Below are 17,462 nucleotides of genomic sequence, written 5' to 3'. Positions count from 1 at the left end.
TTGTTCTTTTGATGTCTTTCACTATTTAAAATATGTTCATTGCTCAAATACATTCTTAAGTGGGTAAATCTACCCAATCATGAGTACCTAAGATAACAATATATGCACTTGTATTATAAAGGTAAGTAATGTTATTTTGGGAGATCTACTTTTTACTGTTATTTAGTACATAATGAATACGCTTCCGTGTATCCAAGTTTACGGTATCCAGGCTCCGTAGTGTATAAGTGTGATGAACTCTGGTATTTACGTCTATTTGTACGCTAAGGGAAAACATCGTCAGCTAAATTTACGACACCCATCCATTTTTTATTATCTGGCAAATTGTGCAGTGGCAGAGAAGACTTTTATCTAATATTCCTTTGTTAACTATTTATCATTATTAAGCTAGTTATTATTTTTAAATCTTATAACAGTAAGTACATAAACAACTTTGGATAATATTTTTTTGTTAGAAATAACTTTGATAAGAATAAACAAAATAGATAAACAAAGAAAAAATATTATTTATGAAATAGTTATATCGTGTGTACTTTTAATTACTTAAAAACAGAACCTGTTATTACTTGAGAGTCAATGACCTCAGTGTTAATAACCGAGTATTGTTGTTGAGTAAATTCAATTTTAATTTTATCTCTCATTCGCGAAACTCAAGTTATAATTGAGTGTCAGGTAATTTTCGGAGATTTTACACAAAATTAACTTCACGTTACATACATATACAGATTATGTTGCGAATTGTTCTTGATGTTTGACAAAATTAAAAAAAGGTCAGTTTTTAAAAATAGATTTTTTTTATAAGGTATATATTTCTGTATATTACCAATTCCTCCGGTAACGAAGACTGGTATGCAAGCTAATTCAGAAGCGATGATAGTGCCAGCGACGGTAGTTGCACCATCCATCTTTTTCGCCATGACGGGTGCCATATCCCGCCTTGATGCTTTGATCACTCCTTTGGCCTTAGCAAGATACTCCAATTGGGTCTTTGAAAGGCCAACAGTTAGTTGGCCTTTAAGGATTGCGATGGTTGCTGGGATTGCACCCTGAATATAAAGTCACAATATTTTGAAAAGAAATAACGTTACTAAAGTCATCTAAACCTACTATTTGTATCGAGAAAACGGGAAGTTCCATATTATATAACTTCTGGATTGTTAGCTTTAAATGGGAAGGACATTATTATAATAAAATGAGCTGTAAGTAAATAGATTTGTGCTGAAATGTTCACTAAAGTGAACAAACAATATGAAGGGGAGGTGTACCGTGACATCGAGCTGTGGATTAGCAAGACGAGAGCCGCTTTTACTCAATTAAGACCGGCTCACATGCTGTCTAATAGGACGGTGAGTTAGCAGGGTTTTGTTACATGCATTTCAAAGAGATAACGTGACGTATGTACGTTCATATTTTGAAATTACATTACGGCTGAGCTTGGAAATATACTTTTTTTTTTAAATATTGAAGTTTTGATTTCATGTCGTGCCTATTATGTTACATTAACATTGTGGTGTATTTTTTTCTTATGCATTTTGTGTAAAATTTTCAAAATGAATACTTTCTGAATTTATATACATTGTAATCAAATAATTCAAACTTACTTTTTCTCGTATTACTTCTTCCACCTGAAAAGCAGTTTCCAAGTTCTTCGGATACGGCATGCCGTGTGTTATAATTGTTGATTCAAGCGCCACTATCGGTTTTTTATCAGTTTTCGCTTGACATACTTCCTCCGAGTACACGAGGCTGGCAAAATGTCTGTTTGTAAATCGGGACAGCGGTGTACTCCACGCTCTTGACAAATACGCCATCTTGATACTCGTTAGTATACTGAGAAAATATCTTATCTTTAAAATGTTTATAGCATCTTAGATTAATCTTTCTTTCTAACAGTATAATTTTTTCCTAACAATTTTTTATTTTTTATTAAGTTTGCAAGTGTAACAGATTTATTTTTGCCCAAAGCGTCTTGTGACGAAAGGCTCACATGATGGAGTGTTGTAGATATTTAATGACGTGAATTTTCATGAAGAAACAAGCAATAAACTTGGTCATGATGTATTTGAAAATAACTCAATTGTATAAACTATATATTTACATTTTATTAAACTAGGAGACGATTGAAAAAAAATATATTTTTATAAAGCAGTGGTTAAAATGCCTTTTATAAATAGATTTTCTCGGTGGGCATTTAAAAGCGTTTGCTCTTGTCTTTAGATAATGTTTCAGTGTTCACAAAGGTATACTTGGTTGAAAATTTTTAAAACATTTTGATGTCGGAGCGAAATATTACGAAAATCTTTATTTTAGTCACGTTAAAGTTGCAAATTGTCTGCGTTCTTCAACGAAATCTTCATCCTGTCAACATTTATTTGTTTGCATGTACAAATATTTAAAGAAAATGTAAACATTTTTCGAGATTTGACTTTAAAAGTGTATTGATTAACAAAAATAAGTTACAGAGACTTATATTTAATAAATTGTAATTTCATTTCATTAGAATGTAAACTGTTTTTAATATTGAGATCTAAAACAAGTATGGTCTTTTATTATATAAATATATTTATTGCTATAGCGATAGATTGTTTTTCACATTTAAACCAATTTAAATCAAATTTATACAATAACAATGTGATAACAAACTTGATTAAGATAAGAATATAAGTAGTGAGTTATATATAGTTGATTACAATGAAGTTACTTATCTTTTTGAAGTTGACTAAAACGAGTATATCAGTGTACGTAACTTGTAATTAACATACTGTGCTTTAAAAGATTGGTTCCGCTATCCTGATTTTTACCAAGTTATCAATAATCGTTAACTCAGCACAGTTTACTGGTTAATTTAATCTAACGTTAGTTATTTTAAAGTGAGCAAGCGTGGTGATTAATGCTCTAACCTTCTCCATGTGAGAAGAGGCTTTTGCTTAGCAGTGGGTTCCTATAAGTTGATGACGATGATGATGATTATGATGATGATGATGATGAAGTTATTTTAATAAAGCCTTAACGGACTGCGCCAAGAAGGCAATTGCTTCGTGATAATCAAATAATATTTGAGTCGAATATTGCATGATTTTGGTATAGCAAATAAAGTTCTTTTCTGATAAAATTAACAGCATCAAGTAATCTAGCTATAAATATATGAATTATTTAAGCAATTTTATATTCAAAGTCTTCCTTCAACCACGCTGCAGTCTTCTGAAATTTCAATTTCGTTGAATTTAATAACCCCTTCAAATTCATTAAAGGTTCTGTCTACTCAAAGTTCAAACAGAACGACGTAAATTAATTTATGAATGTATTAGGCTTTCCTAAACCTCGTATCGTGTATGAAATATTAAAAACTCCATGGAGCTATGTATGAATATGAGAGATGCTCTATTTAAAAAATTCGGGGTACTCTTAAATTATTTGGATAGCTTCCAGTATAATTATCATTTTCCATAAAATGTGAGTCATTTGTGCAAAGTCTGGTTTCTAATGAATGGCTTAATCTACACTGAGATATAATTAAAAGTTAACATTTGAAATTCATTTCTATTTGGAAAAACTGCTGTGTGTGGGCTATTTTTTAAGTTTTGTATACAGTTATTTCTTCGTTGAATCGAGATCACTGTAGTTACTAAATATTTTATGAAAAATATTATCATATGTCTGTTTTCATTATGAATTATGTATGCGTATGTTTGTAAATCTATCGAGTTGGAACGGTACACAGTATTTAACTAGTTAGTTTTGCCAATGAATTTGCATTAAAGCTATAAATCGTCAATATATTATTCTAATACGTAATCTAAATAACAATATTTTTTTGGATGTGGTCATCATACAGACTTCATGAAAAACGAATTTATAGCATTTCACATTAACAATATTAATATTGCTATAATGTTTTTTTTTTTTTGGTGTAACAGAAAAAGGTTCACGTGTTTCGTTTAATCAATAATGCAACATTCGACCCTAGTGACCTGTGTGGAAACGCCTTACTGTTTCTTAGCAACCAAGTTGTTTAATATCTTACCTCAAAATATTGTCATTTAGCTTTTAACTCAATGCTTTTTGATTTTTTTCTATATTATTGAGAACGTTTATACGAACATTTTGGTGAGTAAATTTTTTAATGTTTGAAATATTTACGATTTCTTTATAGTTTAGTTACAGAGAAAACATTTTATTGGATATTTTTATGGTTAAAAGCTATCCATATATAGTATTATTATTTTATATTTCCCTTTTAAAGCTGAGTCTATACTTAATCTTTAATATATACTGAATGATATTACATATAAGAAAATATTTTTATTATAACCTTCATGGAATAAAACTATTTTGTGTGATTGATGTACGCTCAGTCAAAGCCCATGTAGCTACTCCATGTAATTTACGCTTTCCACCGTTGAGAAATTCAATAGGAACGTCATTTTAAAAAGTAAGGAGTTTAAAGTGGGGAAAATGTGTATCTTTTATAAAAAAAAACAATACTCTGGTGACACAGAAATCAAAACAAACAACGACATCGTTGCATAAAAAGCGTAAAGTTTATTCAGTCGGCAAAAACATAACTTTTTAAATGGATACAGATGGATTCGCGAACAGACAGTTTATTCTATATTAGCCTAAGAATCTTTTTAATTGAGTTTGTAAAGAAACTTTTCAATACAGTCACCTTTTTGTTGAAAATGCAGTTTCAAATCAAAAGAAAATAATTTCATTTTACTGTAACGAACTTATATAAAGGTTGTTTTATATGAGCTTTATTTAAGTGTGCTTACTTCTGAATGCGTTCAAGCGTTACTTATGTGTACTAAACATATGATATTACAGGCTACGGTAATTAGCTATATTCCGTGTACAAGCTAGTTTGTTGGCTTCTTAAAATGTTATTAAAATGTTTTCTTTTTTCATCTCCATTCTATCTGTAATCTCTTCCATGTATCGTTTATAAGACTTATTGCAGATATTACTTTAAGTGGCCACAATGGCGTGGGGTTTGCCAAAGTTGCCGGGCCTGACGTTTTCGGATCCAACCAAAACTCAATACCACATTCGCAGTTCCCTCCGATATTACCAGGGACACAGATTCCCTGATACTTTGATTCGCGGTCCCGGGGGGACAGCTACTGACGTAGACAGCAACGCTTTCGCTCTACCTGATGATTCTGTCACGTGAGTGTATTAAGTATTACTAAAAAACATTATCAAATCGCAAGATACTGACCGATCCTATCTCAGTAGATTAAAATACGTCGTCGTCAAACATAAGAAATTGTTATTATTTGAATAACTATTACTTGAGGGTAGTTGAAATTATCAGGTGTCACCCGCGTAACCACCTGCTTAGCCACCTGTGAAAGTGTAGTCACAACAATGTTGGTATAAATAGAGGCGAGAGTACAGATTATGGGGAGTCCCGCTCCAGCCGTTGCAGGATACGGACCTCTTCGAAGTAAGGGATTCGTCAAACCGTCTATGGGATTACCTTCAAGAGATGCTGCTGACTATTCTGATGTCACTCTTTTCGAAAACGACAAAGTGCTTCCTACTCCGACATATATAATGATACTAGGAAATTTGAAAATTAAAAGAAGAAATTTAGATGTAATAAATGAGATGAAATATTTTATCTTTTCAGGAGATTTAGATAAGACGTCGAAATGAATTCCATTATAATTGGTATATAACGGACTGCAATAGCTAAGATTTAACATAAATGTTTATAACCCTAATATTTGTTTAAATATCAACAATAATAATATTAATTTCAGCTACGATCCTTCCTTGACGTATGGGCGAGTGAAGCAAGCAGCTTTACCAGCGGTCATCCCACACTGGGTACATTATGACAAGAGATGTCTCAAGTTCACGGCATTCTTCAAACAGCCAGTATTTGAAAATCCAGATGAGAACTACCGCGTTCGTGTCGTCAATATAGTGTACTTTCTAGAAGACGACACCATAACGGTTATAGAGCCGAGAGTGAAGGTAATTCAGTACGATTTATTTAAAACTGAAACATTGTCTAATAAAAAAGATATCACAGATAATGTTGAACTGGTAATGAGTTTTTATTTCAGTGTTCGCTCCATTGCCTAGAAACTTCATTAAAATATACCGCAAAAATAAATTTGTGGTGACATATATACGATTTTTGTTCTTTTAATACAAGTTTAGTAAATATAATTTGAATAAACATAACACAAAAATTAAAAGAATTAGTGTAAAAACTTATCATTTGATTATTTTTAATCTGAAGATAAATATAAAGTTTAAAAGTCAACAGCACTCATAAATTCAATTATCACGATTGTAAAAGCTCGGTAAACACTTCAGTGAAATTCATTTTTCGTTTGTAACTTTATATAACGTTCTTGACTTAATGCATAATAGTCGAAACTCGAAACCCTTTATCTGATAAATCTTTTAAAAGGTAGTCATGGAAATTTCAAATAGAGAGAGGGACAATTTTATGAGGATCAGACTGAAGTTTATTAAAAACAAGCTAAACCTATTAAGCATTCAAAAAATGTACGAATTATAATTGGTCAATATTCGATGTCGTTGTATGTAATTGGTTAAAATAATAGGACGGTTAAAATAATGTAACAGCCGTTATAATTACATACGTAAAATAAAACAACATCCGTTTCTCTCATCCATTGCAATTACAATGCAAAGTATTCCAATATACAGACAATAAATACGTTTAAAACGAAATAATGAAAAGTAAATGGAAATGAAACGTCCATGCAATATGATATCGCAAATAAAATCGTGTTTCATTTTAAATATAAAGTGTCATTTTAAAAGCGCTATACGACGAACAATATCTTCCTTACTTGTCACATGTGTTATTTATTTTCTAAGAATAAATAAAATCTTTATATCTTTCTGTGATTTCCTGAGAATTCTAAATACTGTTTGAGCCTATTATTATTTAAACGAAACTATTTTTTAGAGTTTTTAATGTCTTTCATTTTAAATAAGAGGACGTGGTCAAAAGCTTTTTTTTAATGAACTGCTGCTGTGACCAGCTTCTATATGTTTTCATGAGCTTATTGACTACAAGCCCATGGAAAAAAATTACCTGTGAAAAGAATCCACGTGAATAACACTTAGGAAGCTGTTACCGTATCATAAAATAACTGTAAACGCTATGCCGTCCTTTCAGAGAAGTACAGGGAGGCACCCGAGTAGTTGGAATTTCTCCGGTACAAGGGAGGATTTACGACTAATTATTAATATGAGGCATTTTTATAGCCCATATTATTTGTTTTATATAGGTTATTAAAAATAAATGTCGAAAAACTTAGTTTCTTATTAAATTGCCGGTGTACAGGAAGTTGGTGCAAAATTGTAAATGCGCAAATAATTGTAGAAGCAGTAAGTCATCTATTACTGTGCGGGATCACAGACACTTTACCCACGAACGTCGCGCACATTTTAAAAGCAGGGCTCGAAAGCAAAGGGTCGTAACCTTTATCTCTGATAAGCATATCGATGATGATGTTATCTAACAACATAAAATTAAATGTACTTCACAATACTTCAGGAGTAGATAATATTTTCGTAACTACCGTACATTTTGTTTGGGCCACAAACGTGTATGGGGTAAATTACCTCCCTCCGACAAGATTAACTTTCCGGTGACTTTTTTTCTGCACTGCAATAACATAGATTTTAAAATTAACTCTTTAGAAAATCTTCGATAAAACATAAGCGCTTTACACTTTTGATAGTCCGCTATTCCGTGAAGTGGTAGATTATTCAAACGCCTCAAACCGCTGTCTGTAATGCGGCTGAATACCTACCCTCGTTTTATTATTTTTTTATATTTTTCTTTTACCTCAGATTTTTATTGTATATACTGTTATTTGCAAACAAGTTTCTAATTAAAAATATAAATAAGTACAATATTTTGTATTTGCTTGATAATCTATTTTGTATTTGCCTTCTAAGTGTTATTCACGTTGGTTCATTTCACACTGTATTTTTTTTCCATTGATAAGCTGTGTAGGAAATTACAAGAGGAATAGTTTTTAATTTTCATCATTGCGATATGTTTATTGCGAGGAATTGAATTGAATTGCGCAAATATAAAACTTTATAGCTCTATATTACACACTTTTATTTTGTGAAATGGCGTCAAATAACAATTCCTTTCTGAATAAAAAAAAATTTAGGTTTATGCAATTTCAGTTCACTTGATTTTAATGTAAATATGTATGTGTAAGTATATATGTTGATGATAAATTTTGCCACGGAATTTTCAAGCGACTATTCTCAGTCTATTGATTTAAAATTTTCCAAAAACATTTAATTTGAATAATAGGCACATACTACGGAGCATAATATTATAAATTCAATATTGCAAAATGCAAAGCCCATGGTGGTGGGTACTGTAACATCATTTTCATTAAAGTCGCCATCAATAGTTCATCTTCATCGTAGTTGAATATTTTAATGAGATCGTGTAATTTTAACTTCTAAACGGTCGCAATTTACATATAAAAATATTTTCTAGAAACTCATTTAGAGAATGGAAACATAAATTTAAAAGAAAGACGCAACATAAGGAAAACAGCCCAATGCGGACTAACATATTACAAGTCGACCCTATTATTAATGGAAGACAATTTTCTTTTTGAACTCTTACGAAATCACAGATAATATATTGCATCTTATTGGTTGTGACAGGGAAAGGCATAATCCTACGTTCAATAGCTACTCACTCGGGATATATTTTGCGGAAGTGTAGCATAAGATACAATTTGTTTTGTTTATGGTGTTGGGTTTAGTGTCTATTGGCGAGTTTATAAATATTAAATTCAATAAAAGTACATTTCTTTCACGCAACTCTGAATGGCACTTAAAATATTTCAGAACAGTTCTTGAATAAAGCAACATACAAATTATTTGCGGTAACAACGTAGAAATAAGAAGCACTTTCGTGATTAATTGTATTAGACGTATTTTAAAATAAAAACTGTTACTTCGTTCAGGAAATTAATGAGTTGGTCTAGACATAAATAAGTGTAATGTTTCCTAACTGTCTGCGGGAACGGAAGGCTGCGCTGTGTTTTTGTTAGGATTTTCCCTACAATCCCTTTGTTTAAAAGATTTAAAAACTTACGTACAGATAATTAAGACTAACATTTTTTTATTCGAGATAAAGCAGAAAATTTTTTGCGGCTTGTTTAATAGTTTAAACCATCATAAAAGTGTCAGTTAAAAAATGTTAGCTTTGATTTGTTTTTTTATTTCTTTTATATAGCAGTTGAGTTTAAATCTCAATTTCACTTAGTATTTATGACTTATAAGTAACTATGTATTACTTTAAACTACTTTTCTTTTTATATAGTTTCTTTATCTGAATGATATTTTAAATGTCACATAACCATAATGATATTTTTGCTGTGGGTTTCTTTATGCACCCACTGATATGTAGTAGCTATTTAAACGCAATATTATATCAGTAAAATTATGTCTAACCTGATTATTTGGTTATAAACATATAAATTTCTAACATGATAACTATTATTTTGTTTATATGGACTTTTTGTTAACATTGTTAACATTTACTTTGAAGAAGTTTAATTAGTATAGAAAGTTGTGATCGAATCCCGCGATCAAAGAATTCTCGAACTTGTGGTGAAAGAATCCAATGAAAGAGAAATGCACAAAATAGCTATTGATTCGTCTAGAACACAAAGACGCAAAAAGGGAAAAAGTGATTGTTAGACTCGTTCTAGGTAACTAAGTTGAACAATAAGAAGTGTCCTAGTGATTTAGAAAGAGTAAATTGATTCAAACGAGTACGATGTCTTGTAATAAGTGAACTATTTACAGACGTGGTATAAAAATACTGGATACGGTCAATTTTAAAGATGGCTCCATGAAACTGGCTTACTTTTACTCGGGCTAGTGTTTTTATTTTTTACGAAATATTTTATTAAACTAATGTAATGGATTGTGCATTTATTATATCTATTTATTTATTGATGGCTTTATTAAATTGATGTGGGTGTAATTATATTTTCTGTTAACATGACGAAATGATGATAAAACCAAATTAATATAAAATAAAAATAAAAAAAAAATACATATAACCTTTTTACTTGATTTAAATGAATAAAACTCGCGAAAGTCTTAGATCTCATTACCTTCTAACTTGTAATTCATATTTTATATAACTATTTTAAATTACCAAATACAAACTGACAATCTGAAAACGTAATTATCTATTCTATTCTATTGTTTGTGTTATTCGCGTTGTTTGTCAATGTCGAGTGTTATTAAACTAATCTAAAGAGATATTCATTAAAACTAAGGATGCTAAAAGATCGTAAGATTTTGATATAATAGTCTTTATTATTACTATTATAGAAAAGATAAGTTACCGTAACATAGCAATTATAGTCTTCTAGCTAGTTTAAGAAGTTAAATAAGTTGAATTCTGTTTGAAGTAGTAATTACTGCTACTGCTTAGTTCAACAATTTTCTTAGAGGACTACAACTGGTGATAGTTCCAGCGAGCTGACGTTTCACTTGCATCAAATAGCTTTGTCGTCAATAAACTTTATGTTGTAAATCATTAATTTGCAGTAGTTTCACGAGGATACTCTGTTATGGTTCTTGAACGTAACGTCTCAGGGATTTGGTCCTCAAAGATATAAAAAGCTTGTGATTTTTCGTCTTTCCAATTATTAATACTTCCACTTGTATTATGATATGATGATAATTATTTATGATCTTTATTCCTTTGAATTCAATGATTTTTATTATCGTTACAATAAGAAAAAGCAAGATTAAAAGCAAAATATATAATAGATACAGCAAATAGACACTTTACTTAATAATTAAATGATACGTCAATACCATTCGCATTCTCGGTTTTATTAGATTCAGTCACTGGAACTCACTCGTATATCTTTGCATATGACACAATTGGCGATATAGTTTTTTAATAGAATATTTCATTCAAATAGAAGACTATTCCTTTGTTAAAGCTTCGTTTAATAATAAATAGAAATGGATATGTCAAAAGTTCAATTGCAGTTTTAAATTACGTTACCTTTGTCATTTGATGAATACCTACAGACTTCAAAGAGACCGTTTTCATAAAACGATATGCTCTTTTTCAACATTCAGCGTTCCTATGGTACATTTAGATTGAAACGAAGTCGCGAAGTTTACAAATGAGCGCATTTGTCTATATTTAACAGCTGGATGTAGGCTTTGTTTAACAAAATGCTAAGCTTGCATATAAGATTTGAAAGTTTCATTCATTTATTTTCAACATGGACACCCTACATCGGTATATTGAGTCTTATTTACATGAATATTTTATTATAAATAAATCACAATACAATATATAAAATTTACTAATTAAATTTATTATAGCTATTAATTTTAGTTTAATATTATAAAAAAAACACTGTACTCTTTATTAAGTGATCACTATATGTTACAAGAGAAATTATTTTCCTTAGAATTCTGGATTATGGCAAGGGCGGATGGTGAAGCGTGGAAAAATTCCAAAGAACGACCTCGGAGAATTCTGGCATTGGAAAGATTTGGATATCGGCAAAGATATATGTATGTATGGAAAGGTGTTCCATACAGTATCCTGTGATTTATATACAAAGGTAAGGTTATATAAGTATTCTTATTCGATCTGCTTCTAAATGAATATATAATAATTATTTAAAAATGAATATCGGAACGGCACGCATTAAACACAAAATGGCTACTATTAAAGCGGTTAAACGTTATAACCGGTCAGTTGGATGTTGGGATGGCTTTAATATCACAAATTGGTTACTGGACCAAAGTTATTATGAGATAAATTAAAAATTTTGCAGACAAACATTCCGAGTATCGAAATTACATTAACGGTAGATTTTGCTTTTATGTCAATTTTCCTAATTACACGAAAGTATCCAATCGCGATAAAAATGTATCCACAATTTTTGTTAGGTCATTAAATAAAAATTGAAAATTACTTTGTCTATAAAGCGATTTTGTCGCTTTAAGAAATTTGATTATTTTTCTTATAATTTACTTCAGACGTCGTTACATTGAAAATTACTGACAGTGAGTGACAAGTGAAATTTAAAATTTATGTTAATTCAAAAATATTTCAATGGGCTGTAGAATTAATATTTTTTTTTGTTTTAACTGTTGACGGTATTTTTTTTTATTTGTTTTAAATAATGTTTGTAATAAAGTTTTCATTATCTGATTTTACACAGATAATTAAAACTTGTTTGGAACAAGTTTCAAAACGTTTTCTTATTTGACTGCAGTCATTGTTAAGGCATTATTTTAGAGTTATGAAATGTTTATAAAATGAACTTTTAATTTTAAATAATTCAAATATCTTTTCACACAATATTATGTTTGTCTGAAACTAATGGTCAAAGTGTAACATGTTGACAGCGCACACTACTTTATTTTCGGTTTTATTCTTGAACCAGACATAAAATATTTCTATTCTGTATAAAGCCATGTCTTAAAAACGATATATATTCTTCTTACAACTTGTTTAGAGATGTTCCACCTAAATCCCGAATTCTGAGAAAAATAACTTCGGGTTTTTTTTTTAATTTGGCGGTTTGTCTTTGTAGTTTTTTTTTCAATGAATAAATATAATGTAGATTGATTAAAATGATCTTTATAAATGTATATAAATAAATAAATAAATAAATAAATAAAACATATATTTCAAAAACATTGAAAAATAACTTTCTCAGCTTTACGATATATTTTTAATCATTGCATTCACTTTGATATAAGATTAGAACATTTTTGCTCTCATATAATTCAATTTCGTCTGTGAATAATCCCGACATCCCGGGATTAAATCGAGATTGGATTCTCTAGTTTACACTGATCCTTGACGATTTATCTTAGAAATGCATATATGCAGTCCAATATTGTCCACGTTTAATATTTATATATTTCAAAGTGCTTTAAGTTATGAATTTCATTCGCTGCTAACATTTTCTATTTCATTTTATTATTAGAATGCTTAGTATATTTAAGTCAGAAATTTTAGAATTTTTGGAAATAATAACTTACATTATCTTACGTTACAGTCACATTTGTAAGTGTGTACCTTTTACATTGTGTGTGTGTACAAAATATTATCCCATGTGCAAACTGCATACAATTTTCTTTCATCCATGAAATCTTCACGGACAGTGAATAGTCATAGTTTCTTAATACTATGACCGTACAATGATACAATCAGTTGCATTAAATACGTTTTGAGCAAAATAAAGCTTTTTATGAAAATTTTGCCCTTCAAGCCAAATGTTAATATGATAAAAACAATTTGGTAAATAATAGATTTTTAGTTAATAGGAGAGACTAAATCGAGATTTCTCAAAAGGGTATAAACGAACGAAAGATTTAGTGTCAGTTGAGATTTATTTTAAAGCTAGAATTGTATTTAATTTTTATAAAATAACTGGTTTTACAGTTGCATTCATATATAAATACTTATAAATGGTAAAATTGTAATTTTTTTATTTTGAATATGACCAAAACATAAGACCCGATTTGTCAAAACGTACTTTTTGATGGGAAAAGTCAATTATGACTTGTGACAGCTGGATGTTTTATATATTGTTTTGATCGATTATTAAATCAGATTAATTAAGAGACGCCGGATAAAAAGGCAATCTGATACCTTTATTTTATTGTAAGTCCTTATGTCTATGGCAGTTTACTGTACAAGTGTATTATTTATGGTCAATAATTGATTGCAGACAAAATTTCATTCATTGAGTGATATTTAATACAACTAGGTATGTTCATTTTGAGATCTAGCTTGCACATATTTTTTGGTACAAAATACTTCATTAATTGTTTATCATTGGATATTTTAATTACTTTGTGGTAGCGTTAACACGAAATTATATGAATTTGTACAAAATTTTAACATATTATTTACAACCATATTCACATCCAGTAAAATAATATTATAAATGTAGGAGTTTTATACGATAACGTATTTAAAAAAAAATTGTTACGTAATCTAGTCTCATACAAATTGGTTTGCTTATTATAAAATTTCGTATTTGGATACTTAGTGCCGTAAAACCAATTACTTCTTAAGTCATAATATTATAATAGTAAAATATAATCTACTCTTAATCATTCGATAAAATTTTAATTTAAGAAGTGAAAGTATATATGAACCTATTATATAATATTTTGGAAAAGGATACGTAATATTAACATTCAACTTCACCTATTAAAAATAATTTCAAGCTGACAAAGTGCAAACAACTATAAATTATAAATCTTTTGGCGGTTAAATTTATCAAAAAATTTTTACTGTATATATTATTATTCTATACTCAAATAACATAGACAACGCAATCTGAAGTATTCGTATGTTAGAGAAGGAACGGAAATTATTACACATGTGCGAGCGAGATGGAAGACCAGCCGATAATTCCCTCTTGTGACGTCACGTTTGTTGCTAATAATCTCCACTTTATTGACCAGACGCCTAGCGATTACCGAGTTGCTTGATGTTTTATTTATATTATCGATAAACTATTTCATATAAACGAATCATTTGCAAATAATCCCTAATATTATACCGTTCTGTGTATGACTATCCTAAAATATTTTGTAGGTTAAATATTTCTTACCGTTTTTATTTAGGTTCACTTGACGCCCGTGACCGATGCCCGCGGTCAGAGTAAACTGGATTTATAAAGCTATTTCTGCGGGTGTGTGTTTAGCTGCGGCCGCCTTTTTTATATTAAATCAATTATTGTTATCAATACTTACATGACTAATATCAATTAAATTTAATGGATTTTTTCAAACTGCTCCTTACGTTGTAACAACTCTAACGTTCTTAATAAAACATCATTACTCCAATTATATAGTCAAATTTAAAAAAAAGATCTTAGCGAAACACTTATATTATTGGAATACAATCGGTAAAAAAATCCTTAAGGTTATATCAATAAGAGAATTAATCCTTAAAAAAGGAGTAAATGAAATTGATAAAAATGAGCTCTGCACCTGTTTTTAATTTTTCAATAACAACAAGGTTTTGAATTTTTTTATACCCCGATAACTTCGATGATAAGTTTCTGAGAAGTTTCAATAAATATTTTTGATCTATATATACCACGGTTGGTGGAGATAATGATTTCTAAGCAAAGTACTATGTATTTAGTTGTTTTATTAAATTCGTATTTTAGAAATCTGCAAGCCTTTATTAAATAAAATCGAATATTTGTATATTATGCACATTAATATTTTTATAAATAAATATCTAATTGTTTAAACATGATAAATGCTATTAAAAAGAATCAGGCGTTTTCAATATTGATAAATCTAAATAATAAAATGATTAGTATTTAGTGCCTATTCAATATAAATATTATGAAAAAATCAACATTTATATAATAATGCAATTAATAGACGATGTTTAGAAAAGATCATAAATAATTAAAATAAATGGAACATAATATACTACATTAATTGCTTCGATTCTGCCGACGTTGTTTTCTAGGACATCTATAATTGGGTCTTGATAGTTAATCCTCGCTTAACTAGTAGGTATACTGAAGTGTATTTGTTGCAAAAAGAAAATACACTTTGCTTCATTTTAATAAGACTTTAATACACTTCTTGTAAAATAGTTTTTGAGAAGGTTCCATTTTTTCATTGATGACATTTTTTTGTTTAAAGAAATATGGCAGCTGTGCAGTGTCGGACGTCCATAGCGTTAGTTTTCATCAATCAATCGTTGCCAGGTGCAGTATGTTGACAAATTATATTTTCAACTTCTGTGTGGCATCGGTTTTATACGAGCATTGTTTAAGTATAAAAATATATCGTTTTGTAGTGAAATTGAATGAAAAAAAACAGCTAAGAAAAAAATTGCTTCGTTTACTACATTTCATATATTTTTTTATCTGCTATTCAAATATATACTTAGAACAATTTTATTGCACATTAAATATTATCATATTTTTTGCATCTTAAATTATTACTTTTTTTTATAAATCATAGTTTGACATTTATATTAGATAGAATATATAATTTTTATGCAATATCCATTTTTTATTTTGCACAAACATTTAAAATGGTAACAAAAAACAAATAACATTGTTGTTATAAAATCTTACCCTGTAATTTAGTTACACTATGTCACAGAGCACCAATGTAATGCCATATAATTTGTATTGCCATATAACAATTAATTAAATATGAAATCCCATATACAATACCCCTCACAGGTTGAGGCATGGGTTTTATTGCGTACACGAATGTGTGAACAATGCGGCACCCTGTATACCATCTGAACAAGGTACAAGCAAATTTGGTTACAGGACCTGTTGTCAGATACAAAGCTCCAAGCATCCAAAAGGCTGGTATATTTTCTAGGTCGTTCAAATGTGCTCTTCGTACTCTTTCGACGTCTGGATCATTTAAGTTCAGTTTACCGTTAACGAATTTTGCGTCTTCCTCGTTCGCGAAAATCTTCTTACCGTAACGCACTCGTCCCGTTAACACAGCCATAAACAGAACTTTCAGAGCTAGGATACTGGAATACAGAATGTATGAACTAACGGCCGGATCAGTTATAGGAAACATGATGATACAATTTGGTACGTGTGGTCAACACAGCGGTTTAATCACTAGTGGACGCTATTTGATACTGTTTTATTACCCAAAGCAAACGACTAGTCATTGTGACAAGTTCAAGTTTACCTCGAAATATTGAGTTACGTACAGTTCTGCGGCATTACAATGCCACTTGTTTGAGTGCAACAGGTTGAGGAAAATATTATAATTTTCATATAAGAATTGTCCTAATTCTATAATATATAAAATCTTGATTACAGCTACGATAAATACATAAGGTATTAAATTTTAATCAAAGATAAAACTGTTGCCATATTTTTGTAGCGACGTTGTCAAATCAGAACGTAATCAAACGTAATCGTAGTCCTTCGACATCATTATTTTCGTAACTTGTGATAATTGATTGTGATACTATCGTCTGGACTATGTAAGGTTCCTAACTGTATATCTTGGATATGTCATACGGACATACTAAATAGAAATCACTTTTTATTCTATGTTTTTTCAATTGACTTATATGTACCTCTGTATGAATTTCATATTCCGGTCACAGCTGATCAGTTGTCAAAAGACGCTGTACCTCTCCAAGTTTAGTTGTTAACGTAAATGTCAGGAATCCTGATAGAAGACATGATAAGGATTGTAATTGAAGAAATCATGATGGAACAGAAATTTGGTTAAGGCTCAAATCTTTTTTGGAACGGAGTTTTATTCCCAAAGACATCGTATATAGTCAGTTATAAAAGATATTATCTTAGAATATTCTATACTTTAAAACATATCTACATACAATTTTTCTCTCAATGATCGCACCTTGACCTTTGTCATGCAATTAA

At 29.8% G+C, this 17,462-nt stretch overlaps 3 protein-coding genes across 4 annotated transcripts in view; 1 reads left to right on the top strand and 2 right to left on the bottom strand.

Moving 5' to 3' along the window:
• Positions 1 to 14,744, bottom strand: part of LOC116769214 (uncharacterized) — an 89,235-nt gene extending 74,491 nt beyond the window's left edge. Inside the window, exons 1-3 of the mRNA XM_032660256.2 lie at positions 14,670 to 14,744; positions 1,602 to 1,830; positions 824 to 1,046 (exon numbers count right to left, since the gene is read on the bottom strand). Coding sequence (XP_032516147.2) covers positions 824 to 1,046; positions 1,602 to 1,811 — 433 coding nt within the window. The 5' untranslated portion in view covers positions 1,812 to 1,830; positions 14,670 to 14,744. The remainder of the gene's footprint in view (positions 1 to 823; positions 1,047 to 1,601; positions 1,831 to 14,669) is intronic.
• The window catches only part of LOC116769196 (EF-hand domain-containing protein 1-like), a 46,341-nt gene continuing 32,896 nt past the window's right edge, over positions 4,018 to 17,462 (top strand). The window contains exons 1-4 of one of the 2 annotated variants that reach the window (XM_032660229.2): positions 4,018 to 4,107; positions 4,961 to 5,169; positions 5,769 to 5,985; positions 11,493 to 11,648. In XM_032660229.2, the coding sequence (XP_032516120.2) occupies positions 4,982 to 5,169; positions 5,769 to 5,985; positions 11,493 to 11,648 (561 nt within the window). In that variant the 5' untranslated portion in view covers positions 4,018 to 4,107; positions 4,961 to 4,981. The remainder of the gene's footprint in view (positions 4,108 to 4,960; positions 5,170 to 5,768; positions 5,986 to 11,492; positions 11,649 to 17,462) is intronic. The other variant, XM_032660246.2, reaches the window with a different exon arrangement.
• LOC133320073 (microsomal glutathione S-transferase 1-like) lies at positions 15,908 to 16,868 on the bottom strand. The gene has a single exon (XM_061526820.1). The coding sequence runs from the start codon at positions 16,633 to 16,635 to the stop codon at positions 16,189 to 16,191; it is 447 nt and encodes a 148-aa protein (XP_061382804.1). The 5' UTR covers positions 16,636 to 16,868; the 3' UTR covers positions 15,908 to 16,188.

The sequence above is a fragment of the Danaus plexippus genome (assembly GCF_018135715.1).
Source record: "Danaus plexippus chromosome 3 unlocalized genomic scaffold, MEX_DaPlex mxdp_30, whole genome shotgun sequence".
NCBI lineage: Eukaryota > Metazoa > Arthropoda > Insecta > Lepidoptera > Nymphalidae > Danaus > Danaus plexippus.
The sequence above is the reverse complement of the archived record's forward strand: the minus strand, read 5'-3'. Positions and strand labels throughout refer to the sequence as shown.

What these genes read in the sequence shown, in the direction of transcription:
- LOC133320073 (XM_061526820.1), bottom strand. Translation starts at nt 16,635, where the DNA reads ATGTTTCCTATAACTGATCCGGCCGTTAGTTCATACATTCTGTATTCC.